The sequence below is a fragment of the Temnothorax nylanderi genome, unplaced genomic scaffold (assembly GCF_030848795.1).
Source record: "Temnothorax nylanderi isolate EJ_2023f unplaced genomic scaffold, tnyl_v1.0 TNYL_tig0003_pilon, whole genome shotgun sequence".
NCBI classification, from domain to species: domain Eukaryota; kingdom Metazoa; phylum Arthropoda; class Insecta; order Hymenoptera; family Formicidae; genus Temnothorax; species Temnothorax nylanderi.
In genome coordinates, this window is record NW_027249065.1 from 944308 (window position 1) to 969005 (window position 24698).

Here is a 24698-nt window from a genome sequence, read left to right on the forward strand (position 1 = left end):
ATTACTCTCTTTTGTAAAATTGCGAAATTGCATTAATTTATTTAAGCAATCACGATCTGCAATATCATTAACAATAACGTGATTAAGGAACAAAATTCTGTTCATGTTCATGGCATTAAATTAAAAGACGGTTAAAAATAGAACTTTCCGCATTAAATAGAAATTTATCCGTGTAATGCCCAGCTCCGCAACAAAGTTGCTCTTCCCGAGAATCAATTGGCCTTAGGTATACCAATTTAGGTGGAAATGGCCTGCTTTAGCTTTTATGGTTAAAGTTTCTCTTGTCGAAAGTATTTCTGAAGCGAAAGAGAAAGACAGAGAGAACGTCGACACACGTTATATCCGCGTAATCGCATCACGTTCATCGCCATGGGCCATCGGTGAGTGAATGCGTTAATATCTACTAAGACTTACTCTCCTCCTCGGAAAGATCCTCTCCCAGACATTGCAGTACCGCTCTAAGGTCCGACGCAGTGATATACCCACGATTATGTTTGTCGAACACCTGTGTGCAACAAACAGAAAAACTAATTAAATCTATGACGCAATAATCTCTGTCACATGCATATCTTTACGCTTCGCGCAATGTAAAGATTTTTTATTACATATAAAAAATACCGAAAGCGGCAAATTTCGTGAAACTTTGGTCGTAATTTCTATCAACCGCTTCTTCAAAACGTATACGATCCGAATAATCGCCAATGAAGCGCGACGAGAGAAACCGACGTCTTCCCACGTCCAGTTTGTTATTTCATCTCTCGCTCCGTCGCTGGATTTTCACCGGGATCGCGTAGGGATTCCCGGAGGGCAAAAGTACGGCAAATATTATTTTTCTTCTCTCTGTCGGGGAAGTTATCCTCGGAGCTCGTTCTTTTTCGTTTCTAAAGATATTTCGCCCTTGTGTCTGCTTATTAGTAAGTAAGAACGTTTTGACGTTTAGGCGACTTTCTCGCGAGCGGCGAAGGAAGGAAACAGAGACGGAGTGGCTGACGAGGGAAACAATCATTCTACCCTATTATTTATTGCACACAGCGGTCAATTGTATACTAGTACGATTTGTACGAAATCGAAGCAAACAGACGCGAGAATCGAATTCACCAGATCCTTCCCGAAATTGAATTGGAATTGTGATGCTGCACCAGGAGAATTGCTTCCTGAGAAATGTTTGCGTCTGATACCAGTACGACCATTTATGTTGTTACCACTAACAGTATCTCGTTCGATGACGCTCTATTGAGGCAACGAGCAAGGCATCTCGTCGAAAACGTCAAACTCCGAGAAAAGGATCGTCGAAGATCCTTGCCTCGCGTTTCTGTTTCGCTCACGATCGCGTGCGGAGTACCGCGAAGCAGCACTTTGGCATTTAACGTGAGAGACAATGCAGCAACATCTGGCATTGCAAACAACATTGTTACACGCGATATTACTAACTCGCTCGCGCGAGCATCAACCAACTTGTTTCACTCAGCTTCGGTCCGGTTCGGTTACACTAATGAGTAGTCATTACAACTACAGAGATGCGGCTTAGAATGCGTTACCGAACTCCGTTTGTAATCTCCGACCGTCCGATGACTGTCGAGCAGCGGCGTCTTTTGTCCGTCCGCGAAATCTGAATTCCGTATGAAAGAGGCTTACCCTAAGCACCGAACTGCTTTTCCACAATTCGAGAGGATCGGTTCCGCTGCGCGCGTCTTTAGCAAATTGCGCGCTTGTGTAAAAACTGATTTTTTTTCGTATTCCAGTATTTAAATACAGGATCAGTAATCGTGAGACGGAAGGAAATAAAGGGAAGGAAGATTGAAAATAGAAATTGAAATTGTAGAACAAAATTTTTCATACAAGATTTTATTTTTTAGAAATTGGCTTTGAAAAATCACAAATTTATCTCTTCTTTTTTTACATTTAGATAGTATAAGAAGACTTTATATTACATGTCATTTTAACATGACGACTATTAAAATATGAATAAATTATAAATAAAAAATCGAAAAGGTATGCAGTAATAAATTATTGAAAGAGTATTTATATGTTAAAAATATGAAGAACATTTCTCTCAGATAAAATATGTTATTAATTAAAATATAAAAATACATTTCATAATAAAATCATTTTTAGAATAAAATTTCAATATTGAATGCATTGAACATTTCAAGCTTTGATAACGTCGAGGTAAATTCGTCAATAAAGATCTCTGAACATCCTACACGTAAATTTAAATAAAAACAAAATATCATCTATATTTCAATCTTCAAACTTGATTTTCTTGGACAATCTCGTCTAAAATGATATTGTTATATAATTTTAATTTATTTTTCTAGACAGAATTATTCTCTTCCGTCTATCACAATTGTCGATTTTATTTTTGTATTTATATTTTATACAAATATGAAATATATTATAGCAATAAAATTATATAATAAGATATATAAAAGTCTGAAAAATGTGTGTAAAAACGAACTTCGTAACGCGCAATTGTTATTATCTCAGAAATCAATGAAACGATCGATAAATCACTTGACATGTTATCTGTATGTTTATACAGATAACATACTGACGTGATATCTTTATATTTGTACTCGTGTATTGCGATAAAACGAGCTAAGTGCCAAGGTATATTTTCGCAGCGCGGAAACACGGCAGATAGGCAGATATTTGTCACTTTTCCTCGGTGGAAATCACCGGAGTGAGTCCGTTTCCGACGAAAGTCAGAAGGGAAGGTGCCGCGCCTCGCCCGAGGAAATGGGAAATAGAAGCTTGGAAAAAAATGCCGTCGCCGAGGTAGAATCTAAAGTGACGTCTCGTCGCTGTTCTCGGTCGGCGTCTCGGTCGTCGTTTCCCTAATACGGCCGAGGGAAATTACAATCGGACGATCGTTACAGTAATTAGCAAATTATTTAGCCCAGCGACCGTCCGATCGTTTCGACCAATCGATATCAAATGGCTGTATGAGAACGCGTCTGCGGAAATGACCTAGCTGTCAATGCAATCATCGGAAATAATTAATTATAATTATAATTAATTACAATTATTGTGCATAATTTAATTAAAGTTATAATTATCAGTGTGTTCTATTGAAGATCCTATTGGTATCTAGTGTAAATATATACTCGGCTATTATTTGCTATTGATATTTTCTCATTTGACGAATCGATACTGGCCCGCGGCCAAGAAAATAATGAACATCGTGATTTCGCTTATCAAGTAATGTACACTTCCGGCGGCTGCACGTATTGTACATATATTTGGCCAAAACATCCGTATGGATTTATAACCCGAAACGCACGTCTCGATATTAGGGGGGGGATAAGTGCAACGCGTGGCGTTCACTTTTTCACGTCGGCGTCGGTCCGCCTTGGGCGTACACACCGGAGGATTACGCGAAAATAAATCACCCCTTCCCCTCGTTTACCCGCTCGTAACGTTGCCTGTCCGATAAGGGCCGACGAAGAAACGTTACGCGATTAGCCGTTCATTAGCATGCAAATGCGAGCTAAGGAATCGCTCACGCTTTTTTTTCCCCACCGGAAGTAAAGTTCAACGTGAAACTGCTCGCGCAGCGATCCTACCGGGACGCCCGATTCTCCTGAGGTAGGTACGTTTTATTTTTCGATTTTTTCCCCCGCTGCCAATCTTTTTGCTTTTCCGTTCGGAGAGTTACCTGCGTCAAGTTTCGAAGCTTTCGCTGAAAAACGTCAGCATTACGTTCCCGCTATGATTCACGATATTTTAAAGCTTGAATTATGGCTTCTAGAACGACGAACGGTGTCGGTCGCTCGCATTCGTATCACGATTGTGTGGAGATCCCAAAAAGATGTATGTGTACGTGTCCCTCAATGTTACGTACACATAGAAAAAAAGGCTTATGGGTCAGTCGCAACGTGTTTCGCTGCGATGTTGCTCGCAGTGCGCCGACAGTCAAACGTATGTGAAAACGGTGAATCTTCAACGACCCTCTCTCGCACCTTCCACAGTTCGATATTGCTTGCAACGGATACACTTGATTGCCATTATTTGTTTTTGCGCGCTTGCATTTGTGTTCGCGGCTCTCTACTCGTTTTCCTCGCCCCTTTTATCTTGCCGGACTGTATTCCCTGTTAGTACATTGTTTGCCCCTTTTGTTGCCCAAGGGGGATTGTTGTTGTGCGGATTTTTGCGTTACGTGCCACGCATACGTTTTATCCCGCTTTTATCTTGCACCCTTTGTTACGAGAATTGTTTCAATTTTTTTTTTGTTTAAAATTTCGATGGTTTTCTCCGGAAATGGTTAAATCGGCTGCGCCGGCAGATACGATCACTCGTAATTCTGGGTAAAAGGGCACCTGCGAGAATCGCGGACGCGATGTAAGATAAATCTCGCGGATAACGTTGTTTGGATATTAGATTTTACGAGAGCTCGATTATTTGCAATGTAATCTCGCCTCTCTCGCACGCGGAAACACTTCCCTTTCTCTTCGCGCCATAAATCTTACTATCTATCCGCGATAACCCTTCGACAGGTTGCGGCTGAGTCGCCCACCCCCTTTTTACATTCCCCATCGAGAGTCGCTCTTCCATTTCGGTCGCTTGTTTTCCACCCTTTACACGTTTCCCGTGTTCCCTCCTTCGCTCGCCCCCCCCCCGTCCCGCGTCTTTTATTCCAGACACCACCGGGACGATCCGGGCGGCGTCACGGGTGGTAGTCGGGTCGCGAAGATTAAAATATCGACTTGGTGACTACAATACGCCGTCACATTTGGCCTTAATGCCCCCGATTGTTAAACACTTTAGCGAGCTGTGCAGTTTGAAGATGCGGAAGAACTTTTCGTTCCGTCGTTACGCACTGTAAATTCTATTTCTACAAACGCGGAATACAACGCGATTTGCAAACAACCGCATTTGAAGGGATTTCAGAGTCGAGAATGGTCGCCGCATTTTCGAAGATCGCGAAAGTCGAAAGGGGATTGATAAATTCGTAATACATTTTTAATGACTTTGTTAACAAAATTAATTAAATAAAACAACAAAGGATAGGAAATTAGTTGGATAATAGAATAATGTAACTTTGTATAAGTAAGACTGTAAAGGGAATTAGAGAAGAAAGACTCGACTCTCTAATCCCACTGTAAAGTAGCGGAATATCGAGATGATTCTGCCATCAAACTGTCACTAAAGCAAATTTAAACTCCTAGGCGTTCCGCTGTAGCCACAATAAGGCGTATGCGTGTGCCTAAGAAAAACCTGGGAAAGCCAGAACGGGCGATTTACATAATTCGCGAAGATAAGGGAAAACGACGTAGTCGCAACGGCGCGACGAGCGATATCTGAATGCGCATTAAAGTAAGACAGCGTGGAAGCTCGGCGTACAGCCAGGAGGCAACCTTGAACAATAAGCCCCTGCGGGAGCGGGAGACAAATTTAATAATAAAAAAAGAAATTCTGCACAATAGCTTTTAGGAATGACAGACAACGGAAGCGGACGGAAGCGGACGGAACCGGCGGGACTAGGAGCGAATTTAATGAAGGGCAATTAGACCGTCTGAAAATAAATCTGATAGCACGACTCGCAAAGACCGAGATAGCGCGACAAGGACAATAAGTCATCCTGCCCGAGGAACTCATTTATATTTATATGCACACAGTTTCATCTCGCTAAAAAGAAGTCCACGCTGTTTCCTGCGTTTCTCTAGAAAGATGTCAATCTCTTCAAATATAATTGTCACATTAGAAGAGTCTCGCCTCGGAAACGATGCGATAAGGAAACAGCACGATACGAGTTCATATTAATCATATTATGTATTTATCAAATTTTCATTTAAATTAAATAAATTTAAATTAAATTTAAACAGAACAAATTCTCTATTAATTGTGTAAAGCGATTGATTCCATTTTATAAAATCAATCTAAAAACCAATATTTACTTTCACGATATTTGATCGACTGTTCAGCGTAATATTTATCCAGCCATTTATCCATTCGTGTATCGCTTTCGCCCGAGTTCGGTCGGAGTTCCAAAGCTACGCAAAATCCTTCAATTCTCGCGCAAACACCTCGAACGTGCTATTTCGCCAGAAAGCAGGGGCGAAAATGCAATAGCAACCTCCACGCCCTCGAGAGAACATCGAAAAACAACATCGCCCGCGCCGCGGCCAGAACTCGCTCGGGTAACCAGACAAGTGACGGAGAAGTGGCTCAGACAGACGCGGTAGACAATCCTAAAGAATGGTCGAGCAAAGGGAGATGCTTCGGCAAAATCCTCCGCGAAGCCGGCGTCATTAGGATGTATTGTGGCGTAACAGTTTGACATACTTCCTTCCAGCACGCAGTGGTTACCCAGGTGGATTTCTTCTCCATCTCTGTCGGTTCTTCTCGGAGTATTTGCCATCTTCAGCCACCGACTCCGCGCACAATCGTAAATGTGCATTGCTTCCACAGAGATAGACAATTTAACTAACACCATCCCGGCGCGCGCAAACATGTACTGTTGCGGGTTTAATTGTTACATAAGAAATGCTTTAATTTAGGAAGAAGATAAGAAAAAAAGTTAATATATTTAATGCAATATAGATAGATATTTATTTAATCTCTGCCTTGTGGCTTCGGATGGATTTCTGTGTAATACAATGTTTTACTCCTTCATCTTTTACACACCTATACTTGTCTATTTTATGTTATATTACTTCGCGTTATTTTATCTTACTTTTCATTTTTACATTTTAACATTTATACATTTATATTTACGCTATATTCAATGTAATAAATATTTAATATAAGATGATCCTCTCGCACTGAAAAAGGACTATCTACGGGCCGAAGAACAAGGATTTATTTTATTGTAAGAAAAAGAATTGACATCTTGCCGATGATCTTATTCAAGTAATTTATTCGTAATTGCAAAATTCGTTCAACATGAATGTGTGCGCAGTATTAAATAGGAAACCGAAGAAACATCAATAGTAAATGATATGTAGGAGAGACCGGGGCTATATGGCTCCAGGGGTATATTGCTCATGTACTAATTTTTAGTAAACTGCGAAACTGGTTCTTTCAGATTCTAGAAAAACAATTTCGCTATTTTTTATCCGCTGTTTCTCTCAAGATGAATACTAAAAAATAGCACATGAGCAACATACTTCTGGAGCCAATATAGCCTTGGTCTCCCCCACATTGGATTCTGTTATAAAAGCGATATTGAAACATTGAGATGGATATATCGAGTGCAAACGCGGATTTTCGCAATTAACATTCGGAAGATACGAATGCTGCAGCGAAACGGAACGTTCGTTTACGTCCGAATTCGCATTCGGTTCCGACTCATGAATCGTACGTCAAAGAAAGTTTTAAATAAATTTGATTTCGCGCTTGTTGTTGCTCACTCGGGATCAGTGTATATCTACCTTTAACGGTCAGAACGACCGAGGGCAGATGGAGGCGCGAGAATAAAAGAAGTCTAGACAACCGTAACGAGAGAAAACTGGTATTAACTGCAGGAACGTTTCGATCTTTTATTTTTAGATCGTTCTCCGTCTAAATGATACAAATAAGAGCTCGCCGACGGCGCGAAAAGAAATTCGATCATATATCATTACCGAGCTGACATAACACTTCTCTTTATGATTTTTAATTCTCGAACTTTTCTAGAAAAAAAAAATCAATTTTTTATACGTTTTACGTTTGCCATTAAATCGGCAAGCGCAGCTGAAACAAAACTGATTAAAAAGAAACGTAATATTTCCATAGATATGCGATTATATACGCGTTTAAGCATACGCGGGTTTAAGAATTAATAAATATTTTATTCCCGTTTGCCGCAGTAGTCGGTACAAATGGGATAAACCATTCGGGGTGGATAAAAGCTCTTTCGCGTTGAAGTTGAAGGAATTAAGCGCATCAGGCGGAAGTGGAAAGGGCTGAAGGAAAAAGAAGAAAACGGAAGAAAACGGATACAGTGGCGAGTAGAACACGGTCTCTGTCGACCTGACGAAAACGAGAGCGAGTCTCGTGACCCGCACGCGAATCTCGGACGGGGCACGCTTTGGAGTTCCGATTCGGACATTCGGTTCGCGAGGATTGCCGAGATAGGGTGAGCGTGCTGACGCAACTCCCGACGGGGGAGGAAGCGGTAAGACGGAAAAATGTGACCGGGTTGACGAATGAGCCCGATGAATGGAGCATGAATGCCCGGACGACAATTCGTCGGACGACAAAACGCTGTCCTTCGAGAACGACGTGCATCTTTCGATGAAGAATATAGCAGCCGGAACGGGGGGGATGAATGTGGTGGAGAGAACGTTGCCGAGAACGGAGAACGTGTTGCGAATGTTTAGAGCCGGCGATTCCGCGCACGGTTAATGGAGGACCGCCGTTCTTACGCGAACTTTCGGCGCACTCAGGCGCGCTTGCCTTTTTACGGACAACTGTGAGGGAGGTCGGAAATATATCCGCGAAGGAAAGCTGCAGAGCGAATTGCAGCTTGAGACGAAGTGCGCGTTAAAAGGAGACGAGGTCCGAGAGGGAAATTGGCGCGGTACGTTCTTATTCCACGCGTATTAAGTTACACGGCGTTACCCAGCGTCGTTCCTATTTGAAGAAATGAAAAGAAATGCGGTTTTTCCGTTCCACCTTTCTCTCTCCTTCTCCGTCCCTTTCGGGAGCGCGTCTCCTTAAGGCAAATACCAGAATTGACGAAATTAGTCCAAAGTGGATTAATTAAGTCGCCCCGACCGCGGCTATATTTACTTGCTAAAGCCAACACAGCTTGACCCATTCACTTTCTTCGTCGCAACTCAATCTGGAGAGCTGACAGCTAACTAATTGACAGCACAGATTGTTTAAGTCGGAACGCAGCCTTAGGCATGCGGGGAATGATCAGTTAAGCGAACAGAAATAAATGTTGCACGGCAGGTGCGCTGAAACACCGAGTTCCATTATTCTGACCACTTTCGCTTCGTCTCGGTTCTGCTTGAGTTTCGTTTTAAGCCGCTATAATTCAACAATCTTACGGGACAGGAGCTATACGATGCAATTGGGTTGCGCTCGCGCGAGATTCTTTCATTGTCAGTCAACATAAGCCTGAGCTAACACGCAAAGATCTGGCATTAAATGTCGTGACTGCAGGACTCGAGAAATCCCGACAAACTGGCTTTAAATGCGTAAATTAAAATTGCTATCGCGCGCTCGGCATTCTGTTCAATAAGAAATGCAAATTTTGATTTTATTTCGAGACATTTGCTTTGTAATACTTATAACGTAATACTTCTTCATCGGGTAATAAATTAAATTACGCTTCTCGATAACGTATCATCGTGATTGCTGTAAATTTTAATCAGGATCCGACTTCAATTAAATATCATCCGTGGAAATAGAATCTCTAGGCTTCTCAGGTATTCGCTGTAAATCGAATTGTATCGTCATCTGAGCACCTTGACGAGGAACTCATTTATTTTCGAAAACGATATTGCGTTCAGGTGCGGCGGCATCTCTTTAATCGATGAAATTTAGAGAGAGATATCACAGCGGGTCCCAAAAAGCGCCGTAATCGCATTGGTTCGATCAATTCAGTGATTGCATCATGAGCAAAGTGGGACAAAAGTTTTCTTCTTCTCCTTCTGCTTCCTCTTCCTCTTCCGCTCTTCGAGAAAACCTCCCTTACTTGCGCGTAGGTGCGGGAACTACAGCCGGAGAGAAGGAATGCGCAAGAACGTAACGACCGAGGAAGAATCTAAAGTAAATCTCGCGTCCTCCATTTCAACGTGACTTCGCGAAGCGTATAGAATCTTCATTTCATTTGCGACAAGAATTTCGACGAGCAATAATCGGGATCAGCGAATGCCCGACTCTCGTCGTCAGTTTCTCGATTTTAATAAGCCTCCTAAGATTTAGCGACTTTAATGGAATTGTCATAATCATCGTCCCGCTCGAGGAGATGAACGAATCAGATTGGTTTATCGCCGCAACTTATGCTGCCACTCACCGCTTCAAGTCAGAAGGGTCCTGTCGAAAGTGTCTCGAAGTACATTGAAACCGGGATACGTTCAATGGGAGAATGTCACGAAAACGTTTTGGAAGTCTGTTCACGTAAAATGAGACGTAAAATCTTGGATTCGAAAAATCTGAAGAACACCTTAAGGTACACTCGCGTAAATTGAAACATAAAATTTCAGATGTACCCGAGTGAAAAAAAAAGAAAAAAAAAGGAAAGATTTCCTTTTGCAAGGCAAGGAGTTCATGTATTTCGCTTGCACTTGTTACACAATTTACGACGTTGTTCGTCGTCTTCCCGATTCCGCAATACGGTTGAGATGTCGAAACAAACTTCTCAGAAGTCTCAGAGAGTGAGAGAGAGACGGAGAATTAGATTCGAGAATCCGTAAAATCAAGTGTCGCATGTCCTTCGCGGGTGAATAGGACTTGGCTGTGACTAGCAACGGCCGGCCGACCTGGTAAGGCAGCCCGAACAAATACGGGCGGACTTGTAAGAGAGGACCTTAAGGTCCGTACATCCCAACGAAGAGAATGCACTGCCGACGAAGTCGAGCACTCCATGTTCTCCGGTCACCCTGTAACCTCCTTCTCTCCGGCTTTCAAGGCAAGAATCTGTTTTCGCGTAGTCTCCTTACGAGTCAATCTCGTACGGAGACTTTTCTCCCGGATTTATTACCTTCATTCGAGAAGTTTTTGAAACTTTCGACAATTCTCGCCCGCGTCTTTAGGTGCCTACTTCTCCCGGAGGACCACTTACGCTTCCCGCGAGTACGCCCGGGTTAAATTATCCAGTCCCTCCTTAAGGAGGTCGCGGGATTTTATGTAGTTAAACGCGAAACGCGATTGGTTTCGACCGCAACTGTTAATTTCACGCGCGATCGGATTGCAGGTGCATTCTTCTCGCGACAACAGTCTCGGAAGCTGTGTTGCATTAAATGAAGTATTTCCGGGCTGATCCTGGCTTACCCCCAGTTTAACATAAAGGCACGCGTATACGACGGGCAGATGCATTATTCATACAAGAATATCTTCGCCGACAACAAGCAGGAAAACGTAAACGCTTCGTGATCCTTTTATCTCCCGGCATTTTGCACCCATAAAATCAGCGTTTAATCCCGATTATATGTCCTCATATATCGTGCCAATATTACCTAGATTCTCGATTAAGCGGACCCCACATTTGTTAATCATTTTTCGAAAATATTTTGCATATTTTCCCGACAAATTCCTCTATTCCCATCCTGAGATGTAATTTTTTTTATCCGCGTTTTGATTGAATAATACGCAAAAATGTATGCACAGCGGAAATTTGAAAAAAGTGAAACAAGTCAAGGAATTCTCCGCCTCATCACACTTTTTTCCAGTAATAAGCGAAATTCCTTAAAACGGTCGTAGGACAATTTCGGTTGAAGCCGTGAAAAAATATGCGATATATATGTATGCAATTTCTACTCAAGTCATTCATCGATCCGTTATATATAATAGATGTATATTTTATATTGTGTCTATGATATTGCGCGAGGTAACAGGCAAAGACTTTCTTGATTCTGCGTTTCGTACCCTCCCACCTACTATCATTTTAAATAACCGCATTATACATACGCGTACTCGCGGGTATCATGGGGTCGATGTCATTGAGCTCTTATACATTTTTCACATTCATGGTAAAACGTGTTGGAAATTTCGAGCAGCGCGGGATCGGAATTTATTTTATTACAGAAAGATCGAGGATTGCACTCACCGCGGGAACCGTTGAGCTTAAGGTTTCAGGTCTCCTGATCCTTATTTCATGATTCCCGTGAATCAAATTTCTCGTATAAATCGGATCTGTTTGCTTATTTATATATTTAGCTATTATTTATTATTCGTGAGCCGATCCCGACCATCTCAAAAACATATGCAATTTATATGCGAGAAAATAACAAGATCGTATTATATTTAGCATGATTATCATAGTGTATAAAATAAAAAGAAATAACAATAACAATAAAAATACGTTTAAGATCGCAATAATTACATATGATTTTAAAACAATCGAGATATAATTATGAAGCTGAATATCTTGAAGCGTTTAAGGAACTTATAATGTGTCAGGCAACCTGTTCCACCAACAGGCCGCAACTATAATTAGAAAGATTATGCGAATATCTTAATCCATTCTGACATTTCCGCCGAGAAACGAGAGATCTCGAATTCTAAACTCTCAGAAAGTAAAGATTAAGGGATACATTCGACAGTCAGAACAGATTAAACCCCCAGCCACTTAACCGTGAAACACCTGCGCGCAGCAGAAAACTTATTAATATAATCCATAAAGTATGCATAGGACGCTCAAGTATTCATAGTGCATGTCGCAGTCATTACCAACTTTTGCGTTTCATGAACAGCATTATATCTTAAGGAGCCGCCAGGGTGTAGTTCGCGAACTGGCTGTCGCCTTGCCTTAGTCTCTATCTGAAGAAACCGGCTCTATCGGCTCGTTTAAGAACGCCGGAGCAAATCCTCTCGCTTCCTTCGCGCAAGAGGGAAAGTTGACTGAGAACGGCCGCGGTAATCCGGCCGAAAATTGCCTGGATCGCGAGAAAATATGCTACGTTCGATATCCGGGCGGCTTCGCCTACGTGCGAGGGCGGGCGCTGGAATTTATCGGGCGATCGCGTGGACCGATCCGAGGAAGGCGAAGGAGCTGCCGGCCACGCGATTCGTAGATTCAAATGAAACAAGCGACGGGGGATTTTCCATTCGCGTTTATTTCACTCACCCGAAAGGCGTCTCGCAATTCCTGCTCCTCCTGATGCTGATCCGACGGCGCCGCCGTGCTCGCACCGATGTTGCTGACGATCTCGACGAATTCCTCGAAGCTGACGTTTCCGTCACCTGAGGAAAAATCGCAAGACACAAATGAAGCTGAATCGCAATATATACGAACAAGTAGATAATTGAGTTGTCGGATAAGTTAAATTGCGATGAAGATCTTGTACGTGATTTATCTCGAAGAGACTTCGGAATAATGCGACAAGTTTCCCGAGGCAACGAAACTGAACAGCGATATCTTCTAATTATTTTTATGTAAGATTCTTCAAGACGAATGAGATAATATTGCAGTCGTGCACAATAAAAATGACAATAATAAATCCGGCAATCCTTTTAATTAAATGCGATTTAATTGTGCATGTAGAATAGAGAAAGACTTGATCGCAGAAAGGGAGAAAATTCTCATCGTCATTTAAATGCAGGGTCAACACTCCTGAGCTCTCAGGGGGGCTGGCAAAAAGGGCCTTCTGATTAAAGAAATTAATTCATTCTTAATCTAGACATTGAGTCTTTCCTTTAACTTCTCTCAGTTCCTTCTTCAGCGAACCAAGCAGTTGAGTAAAAGATACGGCTGACCGTCTTGTTAGCTTTTTATGTTGGGAGGTCTCGCTAAATACAGCCATCGGGGTGCGCTACACGTCTATCGGGCAATTTACGTTCGATCCGAACGCGAGAAATCTTTCTCGCATTCCGGTAAAGCAGGTTCCTCCACGTAAATGCTTTCGCGGGACCCCTTTATCGCGCTATACACGTCATAATAAGAGGGAAGTACACGGCAATATTCGCACAAAGGCGTAAGGGCGCGGGCGTGGAAGGGTGAGCGCGGGAGCGAACGAACTTTACACCTCGCGATCCGGAGTAATGTCCTTGGATGCGGAGCTCCCTGCGCGAAAAAGAACCGCGGCATCTTTCGCGTCACTTTTACGGGAGTTTTTAGCCAAGCTGAATTCTCAGCTGTCGCGCTCTGCTTCGTGCGAACGCCTAATTACGATTTCTCGCGCGCGCAGCACTTCCCATTAATTTATGGGCTCGCCTCAAAAAGGACCGTCGTAATTCTTTCATTTACAATGACGGGCAGCAGTTTTAGTATTCACTGCTGCCTCATCATAATCTTAATATCCTTAAAAACAACTTAATGTATCGACATTAACAATGTCGGAACAGTAGGTCATAACAATAAAAATGATACAAATGCTCTCTTGGCAGAGAGTAGAAAGAATACATGGAAAAAAAATAAAGTTGCTTCAATTAAACGTCGACGTCACGGGCTGCCACAAACATAAATAGTTAATTCAATTGGATATTATTGGACCAAATATTTAAATTATTGAAACAATTTTTTGTTGTTTTTTGTTGATTAATAATATTGATGTTGCATCAATAGGTTTTATCTCAATTACACTAATGCTGTTCATACAACATCATTTTTTTTCTGTGTAGCAAAGATACATTTTACAATTTGTAAATGCAAATGATTTTTTGTTTTATCACGTACCTATCATCAACATAAGGACATACATTCATTTCCAAATGTATGAAAAATTGATAATATACATACGGCGTACTTATTCATGGCGTTATAAATGCCTTCCCACCTAAAGATAGCCGCGTCCGAGTCAAATAATAAATAGCTATTATTGGACTCACAAACAGACGCGGCTATTTTCAAGTGGGAAGGCATTTATAACGCCATGTATAGGTTTAATATAGTCTGTAAATTTTGTTCATATTTTTTTAAAACATTTTCGTAATTTTCCATTTTACAAGTATTTACCTAACCTAAGTAAACGAGAACAAAAACATCCGCGTGGATATTTATGTAAATACGTAGGTGTATTTTTGCCCTATTTCACCCAATGTTTTCCATTCCGCTACATTAACGCGGGCGAGACGAAAATTCGCGAGCTCGTAAACAAGTGATCGGGAAGCGACATGTTTCGATCGTTGCGAAGGAAGGAGGATCAGGTTGACGTTCGGTAATATCTGGAGGAAATAAATCACAATCGAACGCGAAACACATTTATCGGGGCGTCGAGGGCCGCATCGAGAATCCGTTCGAACGATTCGACGGCGGGCGCCGTCCAATTTGCATAATTCGACCACCGCTTAAATAAACGCGGTGTTGTTCGTGCGATATACACAGTTTACAATCCGTCCGTCAGCCATCCCTAAACGAGCTAATTCCCGCGCAGCTGCAGACAGATCCGCGCCGGACCCGCAGCATGGTGATGAAGTCACGTATTATACAACACGTAATTACAATTCTACATTGTACACCGTCTGACCGAAAGACAGGCCGAAATTTAGAGACGTCTACACGCTATTACAGTAAAAAAGTCATTTCGCGTGTTGTTATCCCTTACAGTATAATATAATTTTAACAGGTTAAAATGCTTGGTGCTCTTTACAGGAAAAGGGAAGAGAGTGCTTTTATTTTACTGGAATTTCTCTTATTCCGCGAGTGCTTAATGGCACTGATATAAATAGCACCTTCCTTCAACTAAAAATTTCACGAGATGATGTAGGATGCGGTTAATCCATTAATGTTCAGAGAGAGAGAAAAAAAACGGCCTCTCGTAATGGTACTATTTTTGGAACAGTGAACTTTAATAAGTTAACGAATTTTACCGAGTCTCATTTTTTTTTGTCACGTTGCCTTCTGAAACTCTTTAATTCCCCAGCCTGAAATTTAATTACAAAATATCCTCGCTACAGCAAACAAAGAAATGTATTCAACATCGAAGCGCGCAAACAAAAGTCATAAATTTGAAATTAAACGCTTACGACATTGTAAATGTGTTTCAGTCCGTATCGAAGATCTTAGGTGCTTTCGCGTCTTTCTTCCGCTTTGAATTTCTGCTTTGTAGTTCTGCAAAGTTACTGTTACCGAATGCAATATTCCATCCTACGTTACGTACTACGTCTTCTATGTCCTAACAATGTTATATTCTATCCTGTAGATAAGTTCTTATCAGGCTTCCCTGAGACAGTAACATTTGATTCGAAGGAAATATAAGATACAGAAGTAAAAGACGAAATTTCCATTCTACAAAGAGTCATGTACTCGTGTGGGTAAACTTCATTCTACTCATTACACAATGACACTGACTGATCGCTTTCAAATTTATAATAATTGCAATAAAACAATCTCTCAGAAGACTAATATCTTTCCCTCTGACTTTTCATCTATCTGTTGATTGATCGCGTTTCTGATTTTTATTCCAAATGGTTACATCCCAGATCGTTCTATTCAAGAACAGGAAAAACGCAACGTAGATATTCAACCCCATCAACCTCCTTGTACATTGAATCCGTTATTGACATATTTCTAGGAGGGCTTAACTTTTCAAATCTTCCTTACATATGATTTTGACAATTGGAAAACGTGCGCTCGTTTCGCTCTTATTCCCCTGAAAATGTAGCGCACGGAAATGTGTCGGAAGTGAAGAGAATATGCGCGTGCATCGGACAGCCTTTCTCGCGACGAAATCTTCCGAATAAAATCTACAATCGAAAGCGATCGCGCGTCTCGGCGCGCCTTTTATCGAGGCCCGTCGAGATGAGGAAGCGCGCGCGCACGCTTTTAAAATCCCCGAGTTGTCATTTGCAGCGCGCTCGCCCACCCTCAGGACTTCCGGCTGCAGCCGACGTCGTAGGCTAAGCGCCAGCCTAAGCGGATTTTAGCCGGATAACCGCCGGTGTAAACGGGATTTAGGCGACGCTAATCCCATGAGGGGGTAGCACCCTCGGATGCAGTGCTTTGGGAATTCCACGGCGCGTATATACATATACACACACGCGCACACGTTGATTTTTGCAGCAACTTCCCGTTGCAGCATCCTGTGCTGCATGCAACGGCACGCACGCAGATCCGCGCGTGCGGAAACGCCGGTGTTCGCGCGGGACCAGTTCACGCGCGAGCTCGCACGTTTACACGGCCGAGCGTGTAAACGCGGGCTACGTGATAACGATACGTGCCCATTCCCGCGAAGAATGAGGACATAAAGTGTATTACAACGTCGGCAAACAGTAAAGTATAATGTTATGCCGCGCTTGCAAATTCGCCGGCAATAATATCCTACCGGAGCGAACTGAAGTACGTATCCTTTCGCTCGTCGATACCCAAGACACTTTACGACGTGTGTCGAATCACCTGACTGTTTCGCGTACGTGACTATTTGGCTTTCCCGTTCTTTTACCGCTTCGTTGTGTTGTTTTATTTATGCTAAGTGAGCTGACATCTTCATTTGCGTAACAAAATGAACGTTCCCAGCAAATGTTATAACATTTTGAAGTCACAGAATCATCTAAGATCTTAAAATTTGTCCTGTACTCCTCTTGTTAACGCGTCTCTGAAAAGCTTCACCTTAATTATGTCGTGACACTGAATGAATAATAAAAGATATCAAAGTCAGGTATAATATAGCCAGATTTTAATAATAGCGAGCATAGCTAATAGCAAACATCTTTTTAGACTAATTAGACTACCAGGTTGACGTCTTAAAACAGACATTTTTGAGACATTTCTTAAATATGCGTGTTGTCTGGGTTCAGCCTTCAGCGAACATCATAAATTGATGCTAAATAATTCTCGTGTCAACGTTTCAAAAATTATCATTAGATTCAACAGATCTTTTCAGATCAAGAGAGCAATTTTAATTACACCACTTTACTCGCGCAACTTTATCTTTCAAATTTTGTTATTAATTAAGGCAACGTCTTGCTGCGGAAAGTTTGAAAGATCCCGTAATTAGATCTGCCGGTGTTATATTAGCAGCGCACTTTAGATTCTCGGAAGTTAAGACTACGATTATCTAAAACGAGAGTAGGCCGGCGACTTAATCGAGAGATTATTCTGCCCACACAGAATCTCGCGTAGAATCAATCAATATGCGATTACGATCCATCGATCTGCCCTACATAATTCCCAAGTCTCCATTTCCAGGTAACCCATGAACTGGGCGCGCGTGTGTGTGTGTGTGGATGCCGTCGTGGATGACAGTCACACGTATACGTAACGTACGAGCACACAGCAAACGCGCCCGTGTGTACAGCCCGGGGGGTATTTTCTGATAGCGCGGGGTCGCGTGTATTATACCATGTATTACATGCCCCACGTACGTACGTATGCGCGGGCATACAAATTGACTGCGTGTTACGATACGGGCCGGCCGGGATTCCCGATGAAATTCCATAGGCGTGACTCGGGAAGGGACAATCGGGGAGATAGGGATCGTGCTTCTCGCTCTCGCAATCGCGCGGCGTCCTGCCGCCTTGGAGGAGCCACACGGAGGGACGGATCAATCCAATAGTGCGACCCGATAAGAAGCCCGCGGTGTTGGCATATTACGAATGTCACGGCCGCATAGTAGCCCCGCCTAGTACCCGCCGAAAACGCTCGCGCTCGTTTTTCTCACCCGCGCCGCACCGGATCTCGCGTTACTCGCGTAGACAGTGGCAAAAAGGGTCGATTGGCTTCGTTTCTCGCGTCCGCGGCGCGCTCGTCCGTCCGTTTGCATCTATCCGTTTTTCCTTGTTTCCTCCCTCCGCTCTCCCGTTCTCTTTTTTTTTTCTGTCGATCCGCTCAGTCGTTAAAATTCTCATTAAACCTGCGGATGTAGCGATCGTTCTACGTTTAGACGGCACGGCGCGGCGACGGCTGTCTCTCTTGCCTGTCCCAGCAGAGGCACAAGTTACGTAACGAGCCATGTATCTCGCGACGGAGATAAATTTCAACTTTCTATTATAGTAAAAATAAAAGAAAAGACGACAATATTTCATACCTGCAGCTTTTCGCCTCGCGGCGCGGCAAATTTAATGATTGAGCCGATCGACAGCCGATGAAAAATGATGAGCGTCCTTCCTCCAGAACCCGTCGACTTCTCTCTCACGTTCCCTCGCGCGTACACGGGGATCTCTCTTAGTTCCCGACTGTCACGGCGGATTTGTCGGTCATTTCGTTTCGTTTGTTAAGTGTCGCGTAGCCGGGGCACGAAAACCACTTCTCGAGACGAGAATTTAATTCTGGCGCGGACACGCGCTCGAGGATATGAATCGCGAACTACTGAACTCTCGCATATGAAGCACTCGTGTGGTCGGACGCGGTTTTCCTCGCCTTTTGTTCTCCGCGATTTCAAATATCGCCGGCGCGGAAAATAGCGCTAAATTGTAAACAGCTGATATCCCGAGGCCGATAACGCATCGGCAATCGAGCGATCTTCAATTCTGTCACGTTATCCTCGCCCTTCTGAGACACGCAAAATGAAAGACAAAAATAGAAAGAGAAAGAGAAAGAGAAAAAGAGAGAGAGAGAGAGAGAGAGAGAGGAGGGGGGAGAGAGGAAAAGGAAAAAAGCAAAGCGGCAAAACAACAATATTCAATGCAATCTAGATTGCGAAACGTCGAGAGATGGAAGCGAAGGCGATTCGCGAAAACCGGACGGTATTTGCAGAATGTTATTACTTTCCACCGAATAGGAGATCTATCGCGAGTAGATCGATACCGCGAAATCGCTTCGCCCTGTGATACATATACGATGATACATACTCGCGGAGAATTAAATCGCGAAATAAAAGTGATAGAAAGACTGATGCGGAAACCGGATGGTTCTAAACGCGCTGAAATCTGATCTATACACACGAAACGTTTTCGAAATAGCGATTTTCTGACAATCGAAGGGAAACGTAACTCAATACCAATCAGTTGCAATGGCAGAAACCTTCTATTAATTGTCGCGACTTGTATTAATATTTAAGACTATATTGTGGAAAAAGGAAATGTGGAAAAGATCGAGAAGCAAAATCTAGATATCGCAATATTTTAATATTTCACGTAAAAATAATGAAAATCAGGTAAGCGATGTTTGGCCGAGATTGAATTTAAAAAAGTAGTGGGATTGCTCCCTGAACGTGCATAAATTCAAAAGAAACGTAAAATAAAGAGAAACGTAAAAATTATTTTTAGTTTAGTATGAATACGGAATTGAATCGAGTTAAATAGCGGTATTATTTTATCGCGAAGCTGATTGCGATACGCGCTGTTTAATTAATAAAGTTTGAGTTCTAAAAACAAGACTTTTTTCCTCTATTTACCCGAAAAGTACAAAAATATGTATCCGTACCATCGCAGAATCGAGTAATTTAATTAATACATTGCAATTTTTTGCTCGATTAATTTTTATTTCCGGGGAAAAAAATGTATTCCTTGGAAACCTTGGAAATGTCACTCATCGTCCGTATCATCGTCGGTATCGTTTGAATTGGTTAGTACATGTATCGCGTGGGGCGGTTTTAACTTATTCACGGTATGCACCCAACCGCTATAAATCCCCGAAGCGATGCAATAGTTACGATCGCGATAACTTCGGTCGCAAACTGCACGTCTCGCGCACGTGACGTTATTCATAAAGTGATTCCATCAGAGGGAATCGCGCCAACGAGAGGAAAGTCCGAGGAAGCCAGCGAGGACGAGTCTCTGTCGCATTTGATCCGCTCTCAGGTCCGATCGACCGAGATAATTTAACTTTGTGTCCACATTGTACGACTGCCGAGCGCAGCTTCGTCGACGAGGATCCGCGTCACGACGCGTGTACCCCCGTGCCGCCGCGCCGAGTCGCGGGGCATTATCTGCGAATTTGCGCGCTCGCGATAGCACGATAATTTACGGTATCGCGGCCGCAAATGCGGCGGGGTTGCACGCGTGGGCGAAGCGGTAATGCGATCGGAGCGACATGAATCTTTAAGAAGATATCCCAGGAGCCGCGCTCCCGGCGGATTCCCGCCTCACTTCTCCGCCGTGTGTACGTGCCGGAACTTCTTGAAAACTTTCGCTTTTGCCGCAGTGGAACGACGTCAAACGCTTCCGCTTACCGCGACAGGGTGGGGCGGCTCTGGGTTCTGGGAGTCCCGCGAAGTCACGAAATTCATTCATAGGAAATAAGAAGGCAACCATCTCGATTGCCAGGCAAATCAAATGAATCCTTCGACGCGATTGATTGTCTTGCTCGATTGCCTGGCAAACGAACGGCGATCCTACGAGTACGAGTACGTTTCGATCTCGCAAGGTATCGGGATGCTGGTCATTTGATGCCGTTTATATACTCGTACTGATACTTAAAAGGCTTCATAAAATTTCCTAAAGTTCTGGTGCTTCAATATCAATAAGAGAGCGCTTCAATTTTCAATCATTAAATCAAAGTAACTCGAGTACTGTTGATCTCCTTATGAAGATTCTATGTTATTGTATATTTGGTATACAACAGATTTCATTTTATCTTATCGTAATTTATTTCAATAATTATTTGTATTCAGTTAATCGTTCCTTAACATTTTTTAACGCACGTATGATATCGAACTTTTAATGCGGCATCCAACGCATGCATATGTTTTCACATAGATTCTGCTTCGTTGGATTATCTTGATACGATTTCATCGAGTCGCTCTTCAAATAATGCAAGCGGAGAGCACATGTCAAAGCTGACTATCACATGGTCCTGCTCAATAAAGAGCTAATTCCGGCCTAATTAAACGCTGCGAGCCGCCTTTGGTCGCCGTATTTAACACTCACGTCATCGATGTGTGTATACGTGTGCATGGCATTTAACGTAGATACTAATTACCGCTATAGAAGGGCTCTCAGGGTCTTCGTTTTGACGCATACTCAGACTACTATCGCGTTCCATAACGAACGAGAGAGAACGTCAACGTGAAACGTATGTAATGCGCGGATACCACTGTCTTTCGTATTCGTAGAAACAGAGCCGCATCCCGTTGAAGCGGCAGATATTGGGCTTCGTTTTCATTTAACTCGCTCTGTACGGACATGCACCTCTAATTACCCGTTTAAAAATTTCTGCCGTTATTTCACCAGGTATCGAAATTATGTACGTCATCGGGAAGAGAAGGAGTGGCGAGCAATTAAAGAGCTATACATACATGACGAATGCATTTTACGTTAACCGTCCGCAATCTTGAGAGTCTGCCGGCGTGGAGTGAATTAAAGTGTTATTAAAGCTGTTGGTGAACTGATCGCACGGAAGGAGTGGCAATCTCCTGCAAATTACTCGCTCGAAATTTGAATATCGCTTTGTTCCGACGTACTCGGTCGCGAGTGCGCGGCCGACGAGGGCATCTACTGCGCTTAATATAGAGTTCTTTCTTCGCCAAAGTTCAACGGATTATACGGCGCGATTAAGCAACGGCCGCTCGCATCCCGCTCGATATCGAATCTCATTTGCAGAACAGACGGATCGATTAATTAAACGGGACGTCTTCGCAAAATCTTCTTTCGGTCGCGATCGCTATAATAACGCGTAAATTTCTGCCAATGAGCCCTCGGCGAAAAACCGACGTTAACCACGCCAATCGTAGCAGTAACGATAATAGTTACATCAGCCACGATAGCCGCGTAACGATAACGACTCGCTATTAGCGTGAATACAACGTGACATACAACGACTTCTTAAAGTCGCTGCTCTCGGGCGTCGAATTTTTCGCGATTATATTCCGCGGAATAAGATTTCGCTGAGGAAAGAAGTTTAGTGGCGTTTTATGGAAATTTCTTAACTGTTGTAATTTTGTACAGTAAATCGTACGTTGATTCACTAATCCAGTGTCTCCAAAGTATCAAAAAAATATTTAGGAACACGTTTTAAGATTTTTACATCATCACTTGTATGATTCAAACAATGGCTATGATAATTGTTAAAGATAACGGCAAGCTACGGCAATTTGTTTATCATCTTCATTGTAACGCTACAATTGTGATGATATAACGAGCTATATCAACGGTGTCAATGCAGTGCCTTGTTATCTGCGAGAATGGAATTTTTTGGCATAAAGAAAATGAGAAAACTCTTAAGGCTCCCCGCGCGCGCAATCTATTTAATAGTATAGCGGAGTTCGCAAACTTCTCGCTCGACTTCCTCTTTCCGTGCTTTTTTTCTCAGCAACATGTACCTCGAGCAAGAGCGACTTCCAAATCGTGCGACTAGGTCGAAAATTCATTTTCATAACAAATGCAGAAAGAAGTGTTATACGAAAGAATCGTGTTTTTCCGGCAGGGAAAAAAATGTCATCGCTGAGAAGGACCGTGTTGAAAATAATGAAAAATCGTTATCAACGACGCCGCGCGCGTCGCATTATCCTTTCTCACGGAATTGCGGGTAAGTTACATCAAGTAAAGTCAATGCGGGGGCGGATAATTTCACGCGCGGTTCACACGATTCGCGATCGACGACGACGGCTCGCGAAACCGTATCTATTCTCGTAACGGTACGCGGAGCACGGATTCGAGCGGTTCAAACGGAAAAGTAATTTCCCTCGGAAATATCCCCGGGACGAGAATGCTTCGGCGATTATCGAGATTCGCATCGCTGCCTCTTTTGCCATGGTCGGCCGGCCCGCGGTCCGGCTCCTTTTTTTTTTAAACCGCGATTTTCGTACGACCACGGAAATATTTCTTCTCCGAGCCGGATTAAATCCCCTTCTTGCGATCGCTCTCGGCGCATTAACGGAGTCCGGGCCCAAGAGTTAAACGCGGGAATCTTTTTCCGCGCGCCGACCTAATCCTCAGGTGTCGGGAATTATCACTTTCGGAGCTTCGCTAAAAAGCACGGGTGCGCTGCTTGCGCGAGTAAATTCCATCTCGATGGATAATGCCTGTCCCCGAAACAATTTACTCCCGCGACCGTAATTACTTCGTTCTTTGGAACACGCAGAGACTTCGATTTACACCCCCGCGATGTTCTTAAAAGGATTTTAACAATCGTTCCGCTTTTTTCTCTCAATTCTTTTGTCGCGAGCGCAGACTCGACCAGAAAGCGCTGAATTTCCCCAAAACTCGTTTTGTCGAGTTCTTTTTCGAGAGGCTGCGAGCGGTCGTTTTTCACCGCGGGCTTTATCCCGTAATTCTTCTGATTACAGAGAAAATGACTGGTAATAGCCAACCGTTGTGGAGCGGACTAGCAACAGGTACGAGAACTTGCACCATTCGGCGTCAATACGCCGCGCCGACTCGCTTCCGCTCTCGAATCATCAAAGCAATTTCTCGACAGGAAAAGTATTGATACAGTATCGTCTGTTGTAGGATTCCAAACAGTTTTAGTATTTTAAAAAACTTACAATCACTATACAAAAATCGATAATGATTACATAGTCTGATTATTCGATGCATCGCAGGTGAATTTCATGAATAAATAATTTAGAGTTTTCGCAGAAAAGCTAATGGATAGCTAAAGAAGGTACCGTGATTTAAAAGATATCTACTCCTTCCCATTTCACTCGTCCCTGCTTATTTTCGCCGGATAAGATATGTTCTGTGCCGAAACGGTGTCCCGGTCATAAATACGCTATCGGAAATGTTTCGAAAACCGTGATTCGCGCCACATGTAACGAGTTCGTTTGCGAGAGAGGTATCGACGTGGATTTCGCGCGGACCCTTTCGTCAGACAATGAAACATTGCTGCCGAGCGTAAACACGGAGGGAAAGGCCTGAAGAAGCACTGAAACACGAAGGATACGTTACGTAGATCCTAGCGCGGCCGCCCACAAAATTGGAAACAGTGGCGTAAAGAGATGGAGTTCGGGGCGAAGGTGAAGGAGAATCCTCGAGAATCAAGTAAGAGCGTGGAAGAGAGGATCGGCCAGTGTCGGAGGATCATAATAAAGGGCTCGTAATAAAGGGGTTCCCTCTTCCCAGAATTTGTGGCTATTGTCGGAACGTTTCGCGAGAATTAGCTGCAATTAAGGCGATCTGCCGACGGGCACGAGATTGCGCCTGGACGACCGTGGAAATGGGCGAATACGCGAGAAGATGGGATAAACTTTTAGGCGTCGTCGAGTGATACTACCACCTCGTTACTAACAGCTCGCTTCGTCGCGCAGGCGATGACTCGGGGAATACGGGTGCACCTTACTTTATGATTA

The 24698-nt window shown here is 43.2% G+C and overlaps 1 protein-coding gene across 3 annotated transcripts in view; it reads right to left on the minus strand.

Moving 5' to 3' along the window:
- LOC139770922 (uncharacterized) overlaps positions 1 to 24698 on the minus strand; it is a 55387-nt gene that overhangs the window by 4851 nt on the left and 25838 nt on the right. For all 3 annotated transcript variants that reach the window (XM_071703227.1, XM_071703218.1, XM_071703232.1), the window contains exons 4-5: positions 12722 to 12837; positions 415 to 505 (exon numbers count right to left, since the gene is read on the minus strand). In XM_071703227.1, coding sequence (XP_071559328.1) covers positions 415 to 505; positions 12722 to 12837 — 207 coding nt within the window. The remainder of the gene's footprint in view (positions 1 to 414; positions 506 to 12721; positions 12838 to 24698) is intronic.